Raw genomic sequence first — 20,175 nt, forward strand, 5'->3', positions numbered from 1 at the left:
CCCAGAAGGCCCTGTCCCATCAGGGCCTCTGTCTGTCCGAGCAGATGTGCAGGGTCTGGGTCCTGGGTAGTTTTCTTGTCTGGAAGGTGGTCTGGTCTTGCAGAATTTCACCTCCCTAGTCTCCCCCACAGCTGGGCTGTGCTGTCTGCCCTGGATTAATAACTTATTTATGATATGGACTAAAAGCCAGACATCACCTCACTGCTGCTTCTCCTGCGCAGAGCCAGTGAGGGCTGGAACGGGGGCTGGTATTATTTGCCTTCCCCGGCATCTTCAGGCTGGCTGGTGGGAGGGCAGCCTCGGGGCCGCTGAGTGTGGTGGGGGCTGTGCTTGCCTTCCCTCTGCCTCCCATGCTCAGTGGCTTAGAGGCCAGGGAGTGGGCTTTTGGAGGGGATCCAGGGCATTTGTGCCACGGGACGTTTCCAAGCCATCTGCCAGGCCTGGCATTCTGTTTTCAGCAGGTGGGCCTTGCCCTGCCTTCAGAGCCTGCTTAACAACAACAATGACCCGGACCACAACAGTAACAGTAATCCTTGCAGGCTGCCTCAGCTCTGGCAGCCGAGTTCCCTGTTAGCGCAAATAATCTTTGTGTTGTGAAAACCTCCGGTGATGAGTTCAGCTCAGCATCATTTGCCCAGATGACCTTGACTTTGGCCCAAGTGCAGACAGCTGTGGCCAAAGGAGGCTTTCAGGGCCTCTTGGTCCCCTCTTAGTTTTCTAGATGAGGAAGCTGAGGCTCAGGAAGGGGAAAAGACTCACCCAGGGTCACACAGCAACTGTCAGGACCCTTTGCTCCCTGTCCAGTGCTTCCCCACAATCCCACTCTTGGCCTCTCCTGAGTCAGTGGGCAAGGACTGAGTAAATTCAGGTCGTCAGCCCTGTGTGGGCCAGAGATGCACCAGCCATGGCTACGGCTTCAGAGCCCAAATGCTAAAGCGATGGGTCCCGCTGTTGCCCTCTGGGGTGCGTCCCGGCAGTCCTCCCGCCTGGGTCCCACCGTGAGGTCAGGACGCTGAACTTCTGCATGTCCTTGTTTCCCCGAAAACTGGGAAGCCAACTAAGAAACACAGTGTCAGCTGCCCGCTTAGCAGGATCTGAAGGTCGAACAGAACCTTGTGGTGTTTCTTGGCCCTAAGTCGGCATTGCCACTGTTTTAGCCATTTTCAAAATACGGGAGGGCAGTGGGGCTGCTAGTTCGCACACTTCACTTGTCAGAGAATATCAGACAGCCTGCAGGCTCCTTTTCTTCTGCTTTCCCTAACACGGCTGAGGGGTGGGTAGAACAGGCTCCTTTCAGAAAAATGTTTGATTTGAAGGTGGGAGTGTTTGTGGGGACACAGTTGGTCTGAATGCAAACCCTGTTCCCAGCAGGTTGTCTGAAGCCTTTTGTCAGCCTTTGCTTTTAAGCTGACCAAATATTTATAACTTGGATCTGTCCAGAAAATGACCATACCCCCTAACCCCTCCCCCCGCTCCCTCTGCCCCACCCCACAGTAGAGGTTCATTCTGCTCCAGGAGGCTAGCAGGAGCTCGAACTCTGAATGAGCAACTCTAGCCCAAGGAGGCCTTGTGTTCTGTAGCCCGACCTGCCACTGGCCTGGGTGCGTTGAAAGCTTGCTTTGTCACCTCATAATTCATCGCCCCTAGTGGGGAGACTCTAGGTAAAACACGTTGTTCCCTCAGCCATGTCGACATTGTATGGGGAGCGGGTCCCTCATGAAGGCCCATATGCCCGAGGGAGTTCGTTAAGGTGGCTTGGCCCGAAGGATGCTTATTGAAGGAGGTTTGGTCCCAAAGTTGGGCCCCTGGTATGTCTCAGTATTTGTCCTCCTGAAGCTCACATTTCGAAGAGCAATAGAGAGGAATATCCCCTTGGTGGGGACAGAGCATGGCCACGAGCCATGTCCCCCTCCGGGGACACGGAGGAAGGAATGATGACGGGGTGACATCTGAGCTGGGCTGGAGGGGCAGTCCTGGCAGAGCTCACAGCAGCCACGAAGGTATGGAGGGCCACGTGTGAGCACGTGTGGTTCCAGGTGTGGAAGAGGGCCCGTGTGGCTGCCGTGGGAGGGGAGATTTTTGTTGCCAATAATTCCCAAAGGGAAACAAATGGCTTGATAGGAAAAACAAGTTGTGGGGGAGGTCCAGATGCCACCCCTCTCTGGGGCGACAGTTGTGGCCTCCCTAACCGATCTCCTTGCCTCTATCCCTGCCCCTGTCTTCCATCACCACCAGCAGCCAGAGCAGTCTTGCTCAAGCCCAGCGCTCCCGTGACGCTCCTGTGGGGGGACCCAAGTAGGCTGGGGCTGTGGTCCCCCCTCCTCGTCCTCCTGGGACCCCTCCTCCCATAGTGCTCCCCTGACTGCCCTTGTCTGGAGCCCTCCTTCTCCCCTCATCTCCCTCAGGTGTTTGCTCAAATGTCATCTTCTGCATAACCTCTTTCCTGACTCCATTCCTCATCCCATTTCTCTCCTCTGTTTAAGTACCTCCCAACCCCCGCCCTGGCTCCTTTCATCTGGTATGCCATGGTTTTACTGATTGCCTGTCTCACCGCGTAGAATGTAAGCTTGAGGTGAGGAAGGGGTTTGGGGCTGTGACCCCAGCATCTAGAATGGGGCCTGCTCAGTACGCAGCTCAGGAATGACAGGGAAACCGTACCAGACAGAGGTTTAGGAAAAGGGCAAATGCAGAGACGTACAGGACTCGGGTGCCTGGCGAGTGGCCCACGCGGCTGGGGTGTGAGCACTTGCGTTGCTAGTAACTGACAGGGCTTTGCACAGACAAGTTTTGGTGACCTGTCAGAGTTCTGAGAATTCTAGAGAAACATGTTCATGGTGCCAGGCATAGGTCAGGAGCAAGGGCAGTAACGTGCCCCAGCTAATTGGGCTTCCTCTCCACGGAGGGCAGTGAGGGCATGTGTGGTCAGGGGCAGCTTGTGGCTGGAGCTTGGCCCTGCACGGGAATCCCCATGACAAAGCCAACTCCTACTTCCATCCTGCCATGCCTACCCGCCTTGCGTAGGGAACCTTCCCTGCCACCGCCGCATCCCTCATTTATCACCCGCTGCGGTCCTGCTGTGTATCGGTCTCAGTGGTAAACATTTTACATGCATGACCTCATTGTGGGGAGCATGGCTGAAAACCAGGTCGGCGTCCCTCTTGTTGTCGGATGGACCAGAGGGGAGGTCTGGCTGGGACAAGTGAGCTGAGGGGGGCTGGCCCTCAGCTCTAGGCAGGGGGGTGGACTGGCTCACCTCTTCTGGGAGCCACCCTGCAGTCAGCTGCCTTGCTTCTGAGCTGTGGGGCTCCGACTGCAGGGCCCTCAGTGCAGGGAGGCCCTCCTCGGCTCAGGGCCTGGCAGCCGCACTCCCTCCTGACAGCTCTCCCACTGCTTCCTGTCTCCTTGTCCCGAAGCTGCTGCCACCGCCAGGACTCAGGGCCAAGCAAGGGGCGGCCAGGTAGAGCTCCCAGCCTGAGCTTGGTGTGCTCTGGTAGTGATGGGGGGACACTTTGGAGCCACATGGCTTCTGGGTACAGGGAATGGAAAGTGGGGGTGGCTACCAGCCTGGCAAGGGCTGCCTTGAACTCTGGCTGGGCTCCAGGGTGGGGGTTTGCTGCAGACGGGGACTCTGAGCACCTGCACCTGTGAGGCCCTGTCCTGTCCCTGGGTCGGGACCTCTACTGCGGGGGGGGGGGGGGCAGTGTCGTAAAAAGTGACACTGTTCCTTTAAGAATATTTACCAAGGGACGCCTGGGTGGCTCAGTTGGTTAAGCAGCTGCCTTCGGCTCGGGTCATGATCCCAGCGTCCTGGGATCGAGTCCCGCATCGGGCTCCTTGCTCGGCGGGGAGCCTGCTTCTCCCTCTGCCTCTGCCTGCCATTCTGTCTGCCTGTGCTCACTCTCGCTTCTCTCTCTATGACAAATAAATAAATAAAATCTTAAAAAAAAAAAAAAAAAAGAATATTTACCAAGCTTTTGAAGGCCTAAGCAACTGCTGTCCACGGTGCCAGAGGACAGAATCAATCATCACCTTCGTCATCATCACAGAGGCCCTGCTACTAATTTTCTCACCCTCCTCACTGTGTAATTCCCAGCTTGGGTGGCCGTGACATCATTGGCTTGCCACTGGCCACCCAGCAGATCACATCCCCCCCTCGCCCCCCGCCCCCCTCCCCCCAGCTCAGGGCAAACTTGGTGAATTATCCTTCACTCCCAGTGGAGTCACCCCTGGAGGGAAGGAGCTGGTTAGGTTCTTAGACCAGATAGATGCCATGTGGACCATCCTTGGTCAGGTTCAGCCCAGGGACAGGCTCACGACCTGAGGCATGCAGTAATGTGGCTGCCCACACCCCCTGCCCAGCCCCCTTCTCGTTCACAGCCCGTTCTCATTGTCCTCTCCTTCCCTCTCTGTCTTGCCCATTTCCTGCATATTACAGCAAATGGATTCTGGTTGGACGACTACAGTTTATAATACTCTGTGAAACTCCCATGATCCCTTAAACATTCCATTGTCCGGAAGCTTCCGGAGTCTAGATCAGTGGTTGCCAGCCCTGGCGGCACAGGACAGTCACCTGGGCAGCTCAGAGAACCTCCTGATGCCTGGGCTGTACCCACTGAGATTTGATCTGTTGGCCTGGGGTGTGGTCTCAGCGCTGGAAATTCTGCAAATGCCCCTGGGGATTCAAATGGGCATCTGGCGGGGCCGCCCACTGCTATGTGCTTCTGGAAAAGTCTACTGTGTGTTTGGTGGAAAAGTCGGGGTCAGGTCGGGGGTTTCAGGAGGGCCAGCCGAGAGAAGGACAGAACGGAAGAGGCTGCCCCCCTGCTGTGGGCCACGCCTCAGAAGGACCTTGGCACGTCGTGGCTTCAGCCCATCCTGCCAGTAACCCTTTGGTTTTACATGGGGACTCTGAGACTTGGGGAGGGTCTGATTCCCAGCTGCAGCCTCTACACCACTGGCAGGGAAGTTGGGGGACAGAAATGGAGGGCTTCATGGGATTGGTTTCCTTTTTTTAAACTGTGTTTTAAATGCTTCTCATATAATGATGCCTCACTCGTTGCAGCGGACCGACATTCCGTGCAGAACCGATGTCCCTTTTCAGATGGGCAATAGTAGAAAAGTCAGAAAACACCTCAGAGTTTAAAGAGAAGGATGTTGCCGCAACTTTGCCACCCAGAGACAGGTCTCTCGCAGCTGGGTGTGTTCCACCAACCTGGTGCGTCCTTTGTCATCTTCAAAATTACCCTGCACCGGCGCAGCCACTTCTTGGGAAGGAAGTTTCCCCTCAAGGATGCTCAACCCATGGTATCTTTTTCCTCTGGGATTTCTTCCCGTGTGTGGACAGGGATCTGAGTGGGGCAAAGCCAGGTCACAGTGGGACCCAGAGTTTGAGGCTAACCATCCCATGGTTCCAGAATGCAGCTCCTGGAGCCATCTGCTCCCTTCCTGAGCCACGGGGACTCCCAGGCACATGGTGAATGAGGTAGATGATAATCCTGGCAGCCAGTGGGAACACGGGCATAGCCCTCGCCGTGCGCCTGGACCCTACTAGCCGCTCTGTGCACGTTCCTCAGCGCAAGACCCCAGGATCGGTGCTGGTATAATCCGGAGACACGGGGATGTGGGAGCAACTTGTCCAAGACCACAGGGCGTGAGAGTGGCAGCGCCCAGGGATGCTGGGTGGCTCCCTGCATTGACCCACCACACCTACCACAGCCCTTCTCCCTCGAGAAGGATCCCAGCTGCAGATGGCCTGGGAAGCCTGTCCCCTAGCGCCTCCCAGGGTGTGGGGCCTGCAGAGGTCCTGAGTTCAGCTGAACACCTCCAGCTGGTGGAGGCGGTCGGCTCCCTGGTGTTTCTTCTGAGACTCTGGCCTGTTCTGGGAGTTCTCCGGCTGCACATGTGGGGCAGGCAGGGCCAGGCACACCGGCTGAGGACGAGCCCTTCAGCTCTCGCTCCGGCCTCCGAGGGCTCCTTCCTCCCTCCTGTCCCCAGAGTGGCAGCTCAGGAAGAATCAGCTTTCAGACTCGCCTTGGCCGGGGTCCAGGCCCTGGCAGCAGAGCTCCTGCGGCCTGGAGCTCTCACAGCAGGTTTGAATTACCCAGGATCGCAGCCTCCTCGGGCCTTGGTCCCAGCCGCGCTGACTCACACTTCTGTGGCCCCGCGAGGCGCGAGGCTCGTGTGCGAGTGTCCTCGGCGTGCGTGCGTGCGTGTGTGTCTGCCGGCATGCGGCAGGCGCCATCCCTTGAGTGGCCTCGCGGTGCGTGTGTGGCCCTGTGGTACGCCTGTGTGTGGTCTCTCATTTCCGTAAATGCCTGTTTAATAGGTTTATTGAGATACAGGTCCCGTACTGTAAAGTGTAAAGTGTACAATGTAGTGAATTTTTATGATGTGCGTGGATTTGGGTAATTATTGCCACATTCAGTTTGAGACCGTTTTTACTATCCCAGAAAGAAGACTTGTGCCCTTTTGCAGTCACCCTTTACCTCCCCTCGCCCCCCAATCCATGACCCCAGCCCTTGGCAACTGCTCATCTTTCTCTGTCTGTATCTGTCTATAGACTTTTCTCCATTCTGGATGTTTCCTATGGATGGAGTCATATACTGTGTGGCCTGTCGTGCCTGGCTTCTTTGACTCAGCAGGACATGTTCGAGATTCATCTGTGTTTCGGCATGCATCAGTTTTTTGCTTTTGTTTTTCTGTTCATCCATTCATCTGTTGGAGTGGAATTGTGGGGTCCTGTGGTCACCGTTTCATATTTTGTGGGGCTGCTAGAGTGCTGTCCAGAGTGGCCACATCACCAGCTGTGTCCGGTGTGGAGGGGAGCAGAGACTCTGGCAGTAGCCGGCCAGGGCTGGTAAGGGGAGGGAGTTTCCCAGGTGGGGCATCCCCGAGGGCATGCGCTTGCCAGCAAGAATGTTCCAAGAGAGCCTGAGCATGGTGATGCCGGAAAGAGGGGTGCTAATTTCAGGAGAGGGAGAGAGGGAGGGGAGCCGGAGATGAGCAGGGGCACAGCTGGAGGAAGTTCGTAGGGTGGTGGGTGGCAGGGTAGGGAAGAGCCTGCCTGATGGTGCCTGTTTCTCTTTGAAAATAGGACAAGAAGAGCTGGGGACAGTGGTAGGTGTCTCAGCCATCGGGAGAGCTGGGATGCAGATGTCGCAGGGAAATGCAGCCGCTGATTCCAAGTGAGATCAGTGGGCACTGCGTGTGTTTCTCTCTCGGTATGCAGACCTGGAGAGGGTGGTCAGGTGGGTCGAACCAGGGCAGTGGGAAGGAAGGAAAGGCAGGGAGAGAGAGGTATGGGTGTTCACAGAAGTATTATGCATCTAGACTGAGAAGTCCAAGGTAGGAGGAAGGGACGCGAGGACGTGGCAGGGGCGGGTGGTGATGGTGGAGGTATGGACAGTGATGGAGCAGTGAGGTCACGTCATGCGCTGGAGGTCTTGGTGATGCTTGGTGACAGCTGGAGCCAGAGTGCAGGCGTTGGGTGAGTAGGACAGTGGTGGGAGGGAAGTGGACACCTGCAGTGGGGGCTTTTGAGTTCTGGCCGGTGATGTGGTCTAGGCCGGGGATAGAGGCAGGTTGCTGGGTTGGGGTGGGGAGTGGGGGGACCGGAGGGAAGCCATTTCAGGTTCTCTTACTGCTCCCAGCTATGTGCATCTCCCCCCACCCCCACCGGCTTCCCCTTGCTAGGCTTCCTTTCGTTTCCTACAGTGGAAGAGTTTTAAGCTGGGTTTGCTGGAAGCCTGGAACCTGAGGCAGCATAGCCGGCAGTAAAACCTTGGTAATGGAATTTCCAGAACACGTTTGGGCCCAAGAATGTGCTCTCCTTGGGAGGTGGTGGGATGGTTGGATGGGTTGGAGGCCTGCTCTGCTCCTTTATCCTCTGGGGAGGCCCTGCATGGGCTCACCTTGGAAGAAGCAGCAGGAGGGGACCTGGCTTACCCCTCACCTGGCTTCATTGGGGCTGTCATCTTGAAATAGGTCCTCCTGGGCATTCTGCAAAGGTTAGTGAATCTGAGGGCACAGCAAGGGGGTTCTGGGTTACACTTTGCTAGAGAGAGGGTATATGGCTGTCCTCTCAGAGTTCCGCCACTTACCAGTGCCTGGACCCCAGGCCAAGTCCTTGCTCACTGTCTCTGCACTTGACCTTGCACAGACGGAGCGCTTTCCTGTCTCAGCCCAGACTTCAGCACCTGCAGGGACACATATGTCAGTCTTTGAGGGTCTCTTCTAGGAGAAGTGTTGCCTTATCGTACCCTTGCCTCACAGTTTATGTGCAAATACATGCAATGTCAGAATAAACACGTTTATATATACACATGTACACAGATGTCTAACTAATTCTAAAATAACATGGCTTCAGTTACCTGCTGAAATATGTGGGACCTCATCCTGATGGTAGACAGCTACCAATGACCAGCTGAACTTGCTCAATTATGACCTGTGGTAGGAGACAAGGATAAGCCAGTGCCTGTGTCCTCCAACACCACATGACCCCGTCTCCTTCAGGTGCCCTAGACTTGCCCTCTGGACCTGGGGGCTTCCCCTGCAGGGAGGCTGGGCTGAGGCCTCTGGATGAAGACACAGCAGAAGGCATTACCTTTGCAACTGACATGATGTCATGATGCCATATTGGAGAAGTCAGACAGGTCCCCTTTGGCCACTCACCTCCCAAGAAAGGCCTCTCAATAGAAGCCATAGGAAAGGGGTCCAGAGCCTGGCTGCTTGTGGCCAGGCCTGTGCCTTGGAGAGTTTCCATTTGGAGAAATGGCCTATGGGCCTGCCTAGTATGTGGCTCAGCGGGCTCTAAGCAGCTGTGTGTTGTTGCTGTCTGCTGCATGAAGACCCTTTCTCATGCATATTTCCATGGAGTTACTATTTCTACGAGAAGGTACCGGTGAAAACGGATAGGGCCGACCTTTATTTTCCAGAAACTTAAGTTCCCCGTTTTCTGGATGTCTTATGCAGAAATTTGATTTGATTTGAGTCCTTTAAAATTAGCCACCACTTTTCAGAAATATAAACATCTCGTAAATTGAGAGACGGGAGTAATTTGGCAGGGAGGCAGAGAGCCAGAATGTTCCTGTTGCCAGTCTGTCTGCCCCAAGTGGTGCCTGGTTTCCTGGCCAGGGCAGAGCAGGAGATGGTCCGCCAAACCTCTCACGATGCAGATGGGGAAACCGAAGGCCATGGGGGAGGGACCTGCCCAGTCTACCCCCTGATCGTGGCCGAGCCTGCCCACCCATGCCCTCTCTAGGAGGAGGGTCTCAGAGGTTGAGGTCTGTCAAGGCCAGACGCAATGCCCAAAATGGACCAGGAACATTGCTGGCAAGTTCTGTCCTTGACCCCAGGGGTCTGGTGGGATCGATAGTCACAGAGAGGTTTGAAACTTCTTTCCCAGATTGTGTATTACAGGGCTTGGGTCTTTGCCCTCCCCAGTTAACCGGGATAGGGGAAATAGGGGTTCACTAACTCTTCCCTGGGGAGAGGCCTGTGCTGTTACTTACTTACTGGGTGACTGGGCAGGTTTCTTAACCATCCCAATGGAGCCTGCTTCCTGATCTGTGAAATGGGTCTAATATTTGCTTCTGTCTTCTAAGGCTGTTGTAAAGGTGAAATGAGATATGTAAACAAAGTGGCAGATAGTGTTGTTACCATCCCTGATAAGAAGGCTGTTTACAAAGGGTGGAGTGTAGGGAAGTGTGTTGCAGCTCAGTAAAACCTTACCAGTGTCCCTGCACAGAACAGGTTACATCTTGAAGGAGGGAGCTCTGTGTTGCTGGAGGCATCCAAACAAAAGTGAAGAACTCCCCTGAGTAGGGAGGTGGTTGATGGATAGATTGAAGCTTCAGACTGGGGCACACATGGCGATCTTGAAAGGTCCATGATTGTGGGCAGAAGGGGTAAGCCGGACAGCAGTGCCTTGCAGCCCAGCCTGCTGCCGTGCGGATCATTCCAGAGCCTGCGTCCCTCATGGGAGGCCCTGAGATCTGGTGGCCACGTGGGGCAGGGGATGCCAGAATTTGAGGAGCTGCGGTAGCTGTGGCTGGAAGAGGACTGATGGCGGCCGACGCATGTGCTCAGGAGGTCTTAGAGGACGTCTCTCAGAACAGGCTGCGGTAGGGATATTGGTGGCATTTGGCTGCGTAAAGTCACAGCTGCTTTAAAAAGAGTCTCTTCGATTCAAGTGGAGAAGGTCTGATGGTTTGGTAAGAATGGTTTCTTCACACGCTGCCTGGTGTTCACAGCTGCATTCCCAGTGTCTGGAGCGGTGCTGGTATACAGCAGGCACTTAATAGGTAGCTGTTGAATGAGTGAAGGAATTCGACAAATGTATATTCCTTTAGAACTGCCTAATGTTTTTCAGGGACTGTGGTGGGTGGGCTTGTCTGACTGCTTTCTAGAGCTGGCGAGGGTGGGAGGATGGGGGAGATGAAGGAGGGTGGGGGGTGGGGGAGGTGAGGGGTGGTGGGGGGAGGGCAGGAGCTTGTGCAACCCAACCCATGTCTTCACACACATCACATTACAAGTCTTGTTGGCCCCCATGATTATTGCCTTCATTGGGGGCTAATAACACGCTTGCCGGCCTTGGCCAAGGTTATATTTTTAATGTTGTCATTTCCAAGGCCAATACCTGATTATTTTTATAGGCATATCTTGATGCAGGCGAAAAATTAGATTAAAAACAGGGCACGCATTCCTGTGCCCTACCCTGGCTCTTTCATTGTCGGCGAACATTAGTGGCTGTCCCGGGTGTAGACGTACACGTGCTTTAAATCTGAAATAATAGCCCTTTGTATGGGAGTGGGGGAGCAAGCACCCATGTGAGGCATAATTAACCCTTACCAGTAGGACTCCCCCCGCCCCCGCCCGCCGTCTGCCCTGTAGGTAAAGGCAGATCTTCGGGATGGCGCTTTGGGAGTGGAATTCTGCGCACTCATGGGGTTCCACAGCACAGGAAAAGTGGGTCCGCTCTGCTCAAAATGGGCATGCCCCCCCCACCCCTTCCTCGGCGTCCCCCCACCGACTCGCCCCTCCCCGCTCTCAAGGAGGGGTCTGCACGCGGGGAGTCACACACGTGTGTGTTCCCAAATGCTTGCCTGTTGTGTGCGGTGTATTCACACTCCTTCTCTCTCCCCCTTTGCTCCTCCGGCTGGCTGCGGGCCTGGTTCAGGCGGGCCTCATCCGCACGGACAGCAGCGACTACTTCATAGAGCCCCTGGAGTGGGGGCAGCAAGAGCAGGAGGCCAGCGGGAGGACGCACGTGGTGTACCGCCGGGAGCTCCGCCGGCAGGAGTGGGCCGAGCCCGGCGGGGACCTTCACAATGAAGGTAGGCAATGGGCAGGTCCCTGAGCTCCACCTCGGCCTGGACCTGCAGTATTTCTAGGTCACTTTAGACCTTAACCTCTGGAGCCTTGGCCTCAGTCTTCTCATCTGTAAAGTGGGACTGGAGCACATATACCAGCAGAGAAACCCAGGGGGTTTTAGAGGCTACTACAGCTGGCTGGAGTTGGGGGCCAGGCGAGTGACTCGGGTCCCCTGAACTGAGGCCCTGGGGACTCCAGAGGTCTCTGCGCAGCCCTACATTGCTTTGGAAGGCGATTTCCCGGCCTAGCACAAGGTGCAATGGTTCCAGTTAGCTCTTTCCCCCCTTAAAAATCAGCTCAGTCCTTGGGAATCAGAGGAGGGAAGGTCTTAGGGCACTCATAGGGGAAACTGCCAGGTATCAGGGCATTGGGGTCCACTTTGGGTCCAACAGACCCATTTTTATTTTATTTATTTATTTATTTTTATAAACATATATTTTTATCCCCAGGGGTACAGGTCTGCGAATCGCCAGGTTTACACACTTCACAGCACTCACCATAGCACATACCCTCCCCAATATCCATAACCCCACCCCCCTCTCCCAAACCCCCTCCCCCCATCAACCCTCAGTTTGTTTTGTGAGATTAAGAGTCACTTATGGTTTGTCTCCCTCCCAATCCCATCTTGTTTCATTTACTCTTCTCCTACCCCCTCAACCCCCCATGTTGCATCTCCTCTCCCTCATATCAGGGAGATCATATGATAGTTGTCTTTCTCCGATTGACTTATTTCGCTAAGCATGATACCCTCTAGTTCCATCCACGTCGTTGCAAATGGCAAGATTTCATTTCTTTTGATGGCTGCATAGTATTCCATTGTGTATATATACCACATCTTCTTTATCCATTCGTCTGTTGATGGACATCTAGCTTCTTTCCATATTTGGCTATTGTAGACATTGCTGCTATAAACATTCGGGTGCACGTGCCCCTTCGGATCACTATGTTTGTATCTTTAGGGTAAATACCCAGCAGTGCAATTGCAGGGTCATAGGGTAGTTCTATTTTCAACATTTTGAGGAACCTCCATGCTGTTTTCCAGAGTGGTTGCACCAGCTTGCATTCCCACCAACAGTGTAGGAGGGTTCCCCTTTCTCCGCATCCTCGCCAGCATCTGTCATTTCCTGACTTGTTAATTTTAGCCATTCTGACTGGTGTGAGGTGATATCTCATGGTGGTTTTGATTTGTATTTCCCTGATGCCGAGTGATATGGAGCACTTTTTCATGTGTCTGTTGGCCATCTGGATGTCTTCTTTGCAGAAATGTCTGTTCATGTCCTCTGCCCATTTCTTGATTGGATTATTTGTTCTTTGGGTGTTGAGTTTGCTAAGTTCTTTATAGATTTTGGACACTAGCCCTTTATCTGATATGTCGTTTGCAAATATCTTCTCCCATTCTGTCAGTTGTCTTTTGGTTTTGTGAACTGTTTCCTTTGCTGTGCAAAAGCTTTTGATCTTGATAAAATCCCAAAAGTTCATTTTTGCCCTTGCTTCCCTTGCCTTTGGTGATGTTCCTAGGAAGATGTTGCTGCGGCTGAGGTCGAAGAGGTTGCTGCCTATGTTCTCCTCAAGGATTTTGATGGATTCCTTTCTCACATTGAGATCCTTCATCCATTTTGAGTCTATTTTCGTGTGTGGTGTAAGGAAATGATCCAATTTCATTTTTCTGCATGTGGCTGTCCAATTTTCCCAACACCATTTATTGAAGAGGCTGTCTTTTTTCCATTGGACATTCTTTCCTGCTTTGTCGAAGATGAGTTGACCATAGAGTTGAGGGTCTATTTCTGAGCTCTCTATTCTGTTCCATTGATCTATGTGTCTGTTTTTGTGCCAGTACCATGCTGTCTTGATGATGACAGCTTTGTAATAGAGCTTGAAGTCCGGAATTGTGATGCCACCAACTGTGGCTTTCTTTTTCAATATTCCTTTGGCTATTCGAGGTCTTTTCTGGTTCCATATAAATTTTAGGATTATTTGTTCCATTTCTTTGAAAAAAATGGATGGTACTTTGATTGGAATTGCATTAAATGTGTAGATTGCTTTAGGTAGCATAGACATTTTCACAATATTTATTCTTCCAATCCAGGAGCATGGAACATTTTTCCATTTCTTTGTGTCTTCCTCAATTTCTTTCATGAGTACTTTATAGTTTTCTGTGTATAGATTCTTAGTCTCTTTGGTTAGGTTTATTCCTAGGTATCTTATAGTTTTGGGTGCAATTGTAAATGGGATGGACTCCTTAATTTCTCTTTCTTCTGTCTTGTTGTTGGTGTAGAGAAATGCAACTGATTTCTGTGCTTTGATTTTATATCCTGACACTTGACTGAATTCCTGTACAAGTTCTAGCAGTTTTGGAGTGGAGTCTTTTGGGTTTTCCACATATAGTATCATATCATCTGCAAAGAGTGATAGTTTGACTTCTTCTTTGCCGATTTGGATGCCTTTAATTTCCTTTTGTTGTCTGATTGCTGAGGCTAGGACTTCTAGTACTATGTTGAATAGCAGTGGTGATAACGGACATCCCTGCTGTGTTCCTGACCTTAGCGGAAAAGCTTTCAGTTTTTCTCCATTGAGAATGATATTTGCGGTGGGTTTTTCATAGATGGCTTTGATAATATTGAGGTATGTGCCGTCTATCCCTACACTTTGAAGAGTTTTGATCAGGAAGGGATGCTGTACTTTGTCAAATGCTTTTTCAGCATCTATGGAGAGTATCATATGGTTCTTGTTCTTTCTTTTATTAATGTGTTGTATCACATTGATTGATTTGTGGATGTTGAACCAACCTTGCAGCCCTGGAATAAATCCCACTTGGTCGTGGTGAATAATCCTTTTAATGTACTGTTGAATCCTATTGGCTAGTATTTTGGCGAGAATTTTTGCATCTGTGTTCATCAAGGATATTGGTCTGTAGTTCTCTTTTTTGATGGGATCTTTGTCTGGTTTTGGGATCAAGGTGATGCTGGCCTCATAAAATGAGTTTGGAAGTTTTCCTTCTATTGCTATTTTTTGGAACAGTTTCAGGAGAATAGGAATTAGTTCTTCTTTAAATGTTTGGTAGAATTCCCCCGGGAAGCCGTCTGGCCCTGGGCTTTTGTTTGTTTGGAGATTTTTGATGACTGTTTCAATCTCCTTACTGGTTATGGGTCTGTTGAGGCTTTCTATTTCTTCCTGGTTCAGTTGTGGTAGTTTATATGTCTCTAGGAATGCATCCATTTCTTCCAGATTGTCAAATTTGTTGGCGTAGAGTTGCTCATAGTATGTTCTTATAATTGTCTGTATTTCTTTGGTGTTCGTTGTGATCTCTCCTCTTTCATTCATGATTTTATTTATTTGGGTCCTTTCTCTTTTCTTTTTGATAAGTCTGGACAGGGGTTTATCAATCTTATTAATTCTTTCAAAGAACCAGCTCCTAGTTTCGTTGATTTGTTCTATTGTTTTTTTGGTTTCTATTTCATTGATTTCTGCTCTGATCTTTATGATTTCTCTTCTCCTGCTGGGTTTAGGGTTTCTTTCTTGTTCTTTCTCCAGCTCCTTTAGGTGTAGGGTTAGGTTGTGTACCTGAGACCTTTCTTGTTTCTTGAGAAAGGCTTGTACCGCTATATATTTTCCTCTCAGGACTGCCTTTCTTGTGTCCCACAGATTTTGAACCGTTGTGTTTTCATTATCATTTGTTTCCATGAATTTTTTCAATTCTTCTTTAATTTCCTGGTTGACCCATTCATTCTTTAGAAGGATGCTGTTTAGTCTCCATGTATTTGGGTTCTTTCCAAATTTCCTCTTGTTATTGAGTTCTAGCTTCAGAGCATTGTGGTCTGAAAATATGCAGGGAATGATCCCAATCTTTTGATACCGGTTGAGACTTGATTTAGGACCAAGAATGTGATCTATTCTGGAGAATGTTCCATGTGCACTAGAGAAGAATGTGTATTCTGTTGCTTTGGGATGAAAAGTTCTGAATATATCTGTGATGTCCATCTGGTCCAGTGTGTCATTTAAGGCCTTGATTTCCTTGTTGATCTTTTGCTTGGATGATCTGTCCATTTCAGTGAGGGGAGTGTTAAAATCCCCTACTATTATTGTATTCTTGTCGATGTGTTTCTTTGATTTTGTTATTAATTGGTTTATATAGTTGGCTGCTCCCACGTTAGGGGCATAGATATTTAAAATTGTTAGATCTTCTTGTTGGACAGTTCCTTTGAGTATGATATAGTGTCCTTCCTCATCTCTTATTATAGTCTTTGGCTTCAAATCTAATTGATCTGATATAAGGATTGCCACTCCTGCTTTCTTCTGATGTCCATTAGCATGGTAAATTCTTTTCCACCCCCTCACTTTAAACCTGGAGGTGTCTTCGGGTTTAAGATGAGTTTCTTGTAGGCAACATATAGATGTGTTTTGTTTTTTTATCCATTCTGATACCTTGTGTCTTTTGATAGGGGCATTTAGCCCATTAACATTCAGGGTAAGTATTGAGAGATATGAATTTAGTGCCATTGTATTGCCTGTAAGGTGACTGTTATTGTATATTGTCTCTGTTTCTCTCTGATCTGCTACTTTTAGGGTCTCTCTTTGCTTAGAGGACCCCTTTCAATATTTCCTGTAGAGCTGGTTTGGTATTTGCAAATTCTTTCAGTTTTTGTTTGTCCTGGAAGCTTTTAATCTCTCCTTCTATTTTCAATGATAGCTTAGCTGGATATAGTATTCTTGGCTGCATGTTTTTCTCATTTAGTACTCTGAATATATCATGCCAGCTCTTTCTGGCCTGCCAGGTCTCTGTGGATAAGTCTGCTGCCAATCTAATATTTTTACCATTGTACGTTACAGACTTCTTTTCCCGGGCTGCTTTCAGGATCTTTTCTTTGTCACTAAGACTTGTCAATTTGACTATTAGGTGACGGGGTGTGGACCTATTCTTATTGATTTTGAGGGGGGTTCTCTGAACCTCCTGGATTTTGATGCTTGTTCCTTTTGCCATATTGGGGAAATTCTCTCCAATAATTCTCTCCAACATACCTTCTGCTCCCCTCTCTGTTTCCTCTTCTTCTGGAATCCCAATTATTCTAATGTTGTTTCGTCTTATGGTGTCACTTATCTCTCGAATTCTCTCCTCGTGGTCCAGTAGCTGTTCGTCCCTCTTTTGCTCAGCTTCTTTATTCTCTGTCATTTGGTCTTCTATATCGCTAATTCTTTCTTCTGCCTCATTTATCCTAGCAGTGAGAGCCTCCATTTTTGATTGCACCTCATTAATAGCTTTTTTGATTTCAACTTGGTTAGATTTTAGTTCTTTTATTTCTCCAGAAAGGGCTTTTATATCTCCCGAGAGGGTTGCTTTAATATCTTCCATGCCTTTTTCAAGCCCGGCTAGAACCTTGAGAATCGTCATTCTGAACTCTAGATCTGACATATTACCAATGTCTGTATTGATTAGGTCCCTAGCCTTTGGTACTGCCTCTTGTTCTTTTTTTTTGTTGTGAATTTTTCTGCCTTGTCATTTTGTCCAGATAAGAGTATATGAAGGAGCAAGTAAAATACTAAAAGGGTGGCAACAACCCCAGGAAAATATGCTTTAGCCAAATCAGAAGAGATCCCAAATCGTGAGGGGGGAGAAAGGGGATAAAAAGGGGTTCAGAAAGAAAAAAGAGAAGAAAAAAAAAAGAAACTATTAAAAAAAGAAAGCCAATAAAGAAAAAATATAAAAAGAAGAAAATATATATATATATATATATATATTAGATAAACTATTTAAAAAACGTTAAAAAAGAAAATGGTAAAAGTTAAAAAAATTTAGCAGAAGAGAAAAAAAAATTGAAAAAGAAAAAAAAATTAAATTAACTGCAAGGCTAAAGAATCATGGGAAGAAAGCCATGAGTTCCTTGCTTTGCTTTCTTCTCCTCTGGAATTCTGCCGCTCTCCTTGGTATTGAAACTGCACTCCTTGGTAGGTGAACTTGGTCCTGGCTGGGTTTCCCGTTGATCTTCTGGGGGAGGGGCCTGTTGTAGTGATTCTCAAGCGTCTTTGCCCCAGGCGGAGTTGCACCGCCCTTACCCGGGGCCGCGCTGAGTAATCTGCTCGGGTTTGCTGGGTTCGCTTTCGGGAGCTTTTGTTCCCTGAGCGCTCTCCGTAGAGTTCTGGAAGACAGGAATGAAGATGGCGGCCTCCCGGTCTCCGGCCCGGAGGAGCCGAGAGCCCGGGGTCCCACTCCTCAGTGCGCCCTCAGAGAACAGCGCCCAACGACTCCCGCCACCCCGGCCTCCGGCCGCGCTCGAGCTGACCGAGCCTGCGACTGGTTCAAGGCAACCCCGAGCTGAGAGTCACTCCTCGGCTCTGTCTCTGCAGCCGGCTTCCCCGTTCTAATACCGGTAAGCTCTGCGACACTCAGACACCCCGATCCTTCTGCGACCCTGCGGGACCTGAGGCCGCGCTGACCCCGCCCGGGCTTCACCCCAGTTAAGCCTCTGGAGCGATGTCCCTCAGCGGAACAGACTTTTAAAAGTCCTGATTTTGCTCCGTTGCTCCGCTGCTTGTCGGGAGCCGGCCCCTCCCCCCGCGGTCTATCTTCCAGTCGCTTTGGATTCACTTCTCTGCCAGTCCTACCTTTCAGATAGTGGTTGATTTTCTGTTTCTAGAATTGCTGTTCTTCTCTTCGATCTCCCGTTGGATTTGTAGGTGTTTGCAATCTTTAGATAAGCTATCTAGCTGATCTCCCGCTACCTGAAGTAGTCTCAGCCTGCTACTTCTCTGCCATCTTGACTCCTCCCCAACAGACCCATTTTTAAATCCTATGCCCAACACTGTCGGCTGTGAGACCCTAACCAAGTTACTTAACATCTCTGAACCTCGTTTTCTAATCTGTAAGGTGGGGGCAACCGTGGCTGTCTCTGACCATGTGTATTAGTGATAGTCCATATAAAACTCCCAGTGTGGGGCTTGGCACATAGCAGGTGTTTGATAAATGATTTGCTCTTACTCCAGTATTGTTATTAGGGTAAGTACTGAGCAGTTAGGCGAGAGCCCCCAGGGAGCAGGGGTAGGTTTACAGCCTGGGGATGGGCACAGGAGCCCTCACACCAGCAGCCCTTAGGACCCATGCTCGGAGTGAAGGGGGGAGGCAGCGTGTGCTGGTCCCAGGCCCATGGCCAGACACACTGTCCAACTTAGCTTTGCCATGAAGCCCCTTGGGCCAAGAGGACACGAGGAGGCCTTGGGTAGAATCTGGCCTTGAATGGACCGCACCCTCCTGCCAGGTCCCTGGTGGGGTGGGGCAGAGTGAGAGGGAATGCTTGGAAACCAGTTGTCCCCACACACGAGGCCTCCTTTGAGGCTCCAGCGGCTGTCCCAGTGTTGCTCATAGGAGAGGCCGAGCTGGGTGGTGGAGGGCTCTGCAGGCCTGGGATGGGGGGGGTCAGGGACTCGTGGAGCATCGGGGGGTGTTGGGGGGAGCTGGGGTGGATTTCAGGGATAGCCTAGGACAGCACCATGACTTCCACTGTGGCTGGGAAGAAGAACGTGTCTCCCTGGGCTCCATTTTATCTGAGGCCAGTTCTGAACAAAAGACCATCAATATCCCTTTTTGGGTAGACCCTGGGGAAGTTCTGCTCCCTGGCTGTGAGCCTGGAACCAACCACATTGCTTACCGTCACAGTCAGTGGCTAGGAAGCCACTGAGCTCACAGAGTTGGCACTCAGGCTGGGGAAGGCTGGTGGGGCTCCCCGTCATTGGGGGAGCCCTAGGCCTGTGGGGGATGCCATGCTCTGGGCCCACCTGTGTCTCTCCTTAGAAAGACAAGCGGTGGTGGAGGGCTTTCTTGGAAACCTTTCGACATTCACTGTTACTTTAAGACCACTGGTGGATCTGGGCCCAGGGAGCTCAGATTAGCATTTCTGGGTGTGCCTGTCTCTGCTTATCATTCCTTTTTTAAAAAATTAATTAATTAATTAATTTATTTGTCTGCTTATCATTCTTGATAAAGTCAAAAGGTTTCACCTCACGTCTGTGGGTATACCTCTTAGCCCTCAGAGAAATGCCTCAGAGGCCTAGGCTAGAGTTTGCTTAGTTGCCAATAAATGGGCTTTTGAGAAATCTGCCTCAGCCTGAGCTCCTTTCTCCATCTCTGTCTGCCCCCATGGCCCATGCTGCCCAAGTGTCAGCCCAGCTCAAGGGTCCCCTTTCCTGGATCACTGAGCCCTCTGGATTTCACCTGGGACCGTCTTCTTGTCCCAGATAGGCTGGGGGGTTCCTGGAGAACAGATACTACGTCTTCATGATCTTTCTTCCTTACATGGCCTCTACCACCCCACAGGGTCTGGCTTTCCTCGAGGAAGGAGAGGAGGCATCAGAAGACCCATCAGATTGATTTTCTAGCTGAGCTGTGGCCTGTGAAGGGGCCTCAGCCCCCTGGGTGCCACTGTAGGAGTATCTGACATGCACCGATGAACTTGGGGACAGAGGGGACTCTTCTTGGCACTCAGGGTGTCGTCTTGACAGCTGCTTCCGGAAGAGCATGCGTGTCCCCACAGACTCACCCACTCATACAGAGCTCACACTCACACATGCACACTCACACACCTCACACACTCATCCACTCATACGTAACACACTGCATTCGGAGTCTGGAGGTAGAAATTCCCCTGGCCAGACCGCCACAGGGACTGCCCTGTGGACCCTGCTTGGCCTCAGGGCCTGTGTCCCAGACACAGCCATGCTCCTAAGGCTGCGCTTTCCCTCCTCACCCCACAGCCCCGCTCTCATGAATTAACGACCAGTCCTCCTTTGCCCCCTCCCCAGCCCCCGGGCAGCCACCCA

General features: G+C 50.9%; 1 protein-coding gene across 7 annotated transcripts in view; it reads left to right on the plus strand.

Annotated features, from left to right (window-relative positions):
• ADAMTS14 (ADAM metallopeptidase with thrombospondin type 1 motif 14) overlaps nt 1-20,175 on the plus strand; it is a 116,823-nt gene that overhangs the window by 48,259 nt on the left and 48,389 nt on the right. For all 7 annotated transcript variants that reach the window (XM_047702204.1, XM_047702205.1, XM_047702207.1 and 4 more), the window contains one exon: nt 11,177-11,333. In XM_047702204.1, coding sequence (XP_047558160.1) covers nt 11,177-11,333 — 157 coding nt within the window. The remainder of the gene's footprint in view (nt 1-11,176; nt 11,334-20,175) is intronic.

This window comes from Lutra lutra, chromosome 14, assembly GCF_902655055.1.
Source record: "Lutra lutra chromosome 14, mLutLut1.2, whole genome shotgun sequence".
Taxonomy (NCBI): Eukaryota; Metazoa; Chordata; class Mammalia; order Carnivora; family Mustelidae; genus Lutra; species Lutra lutra.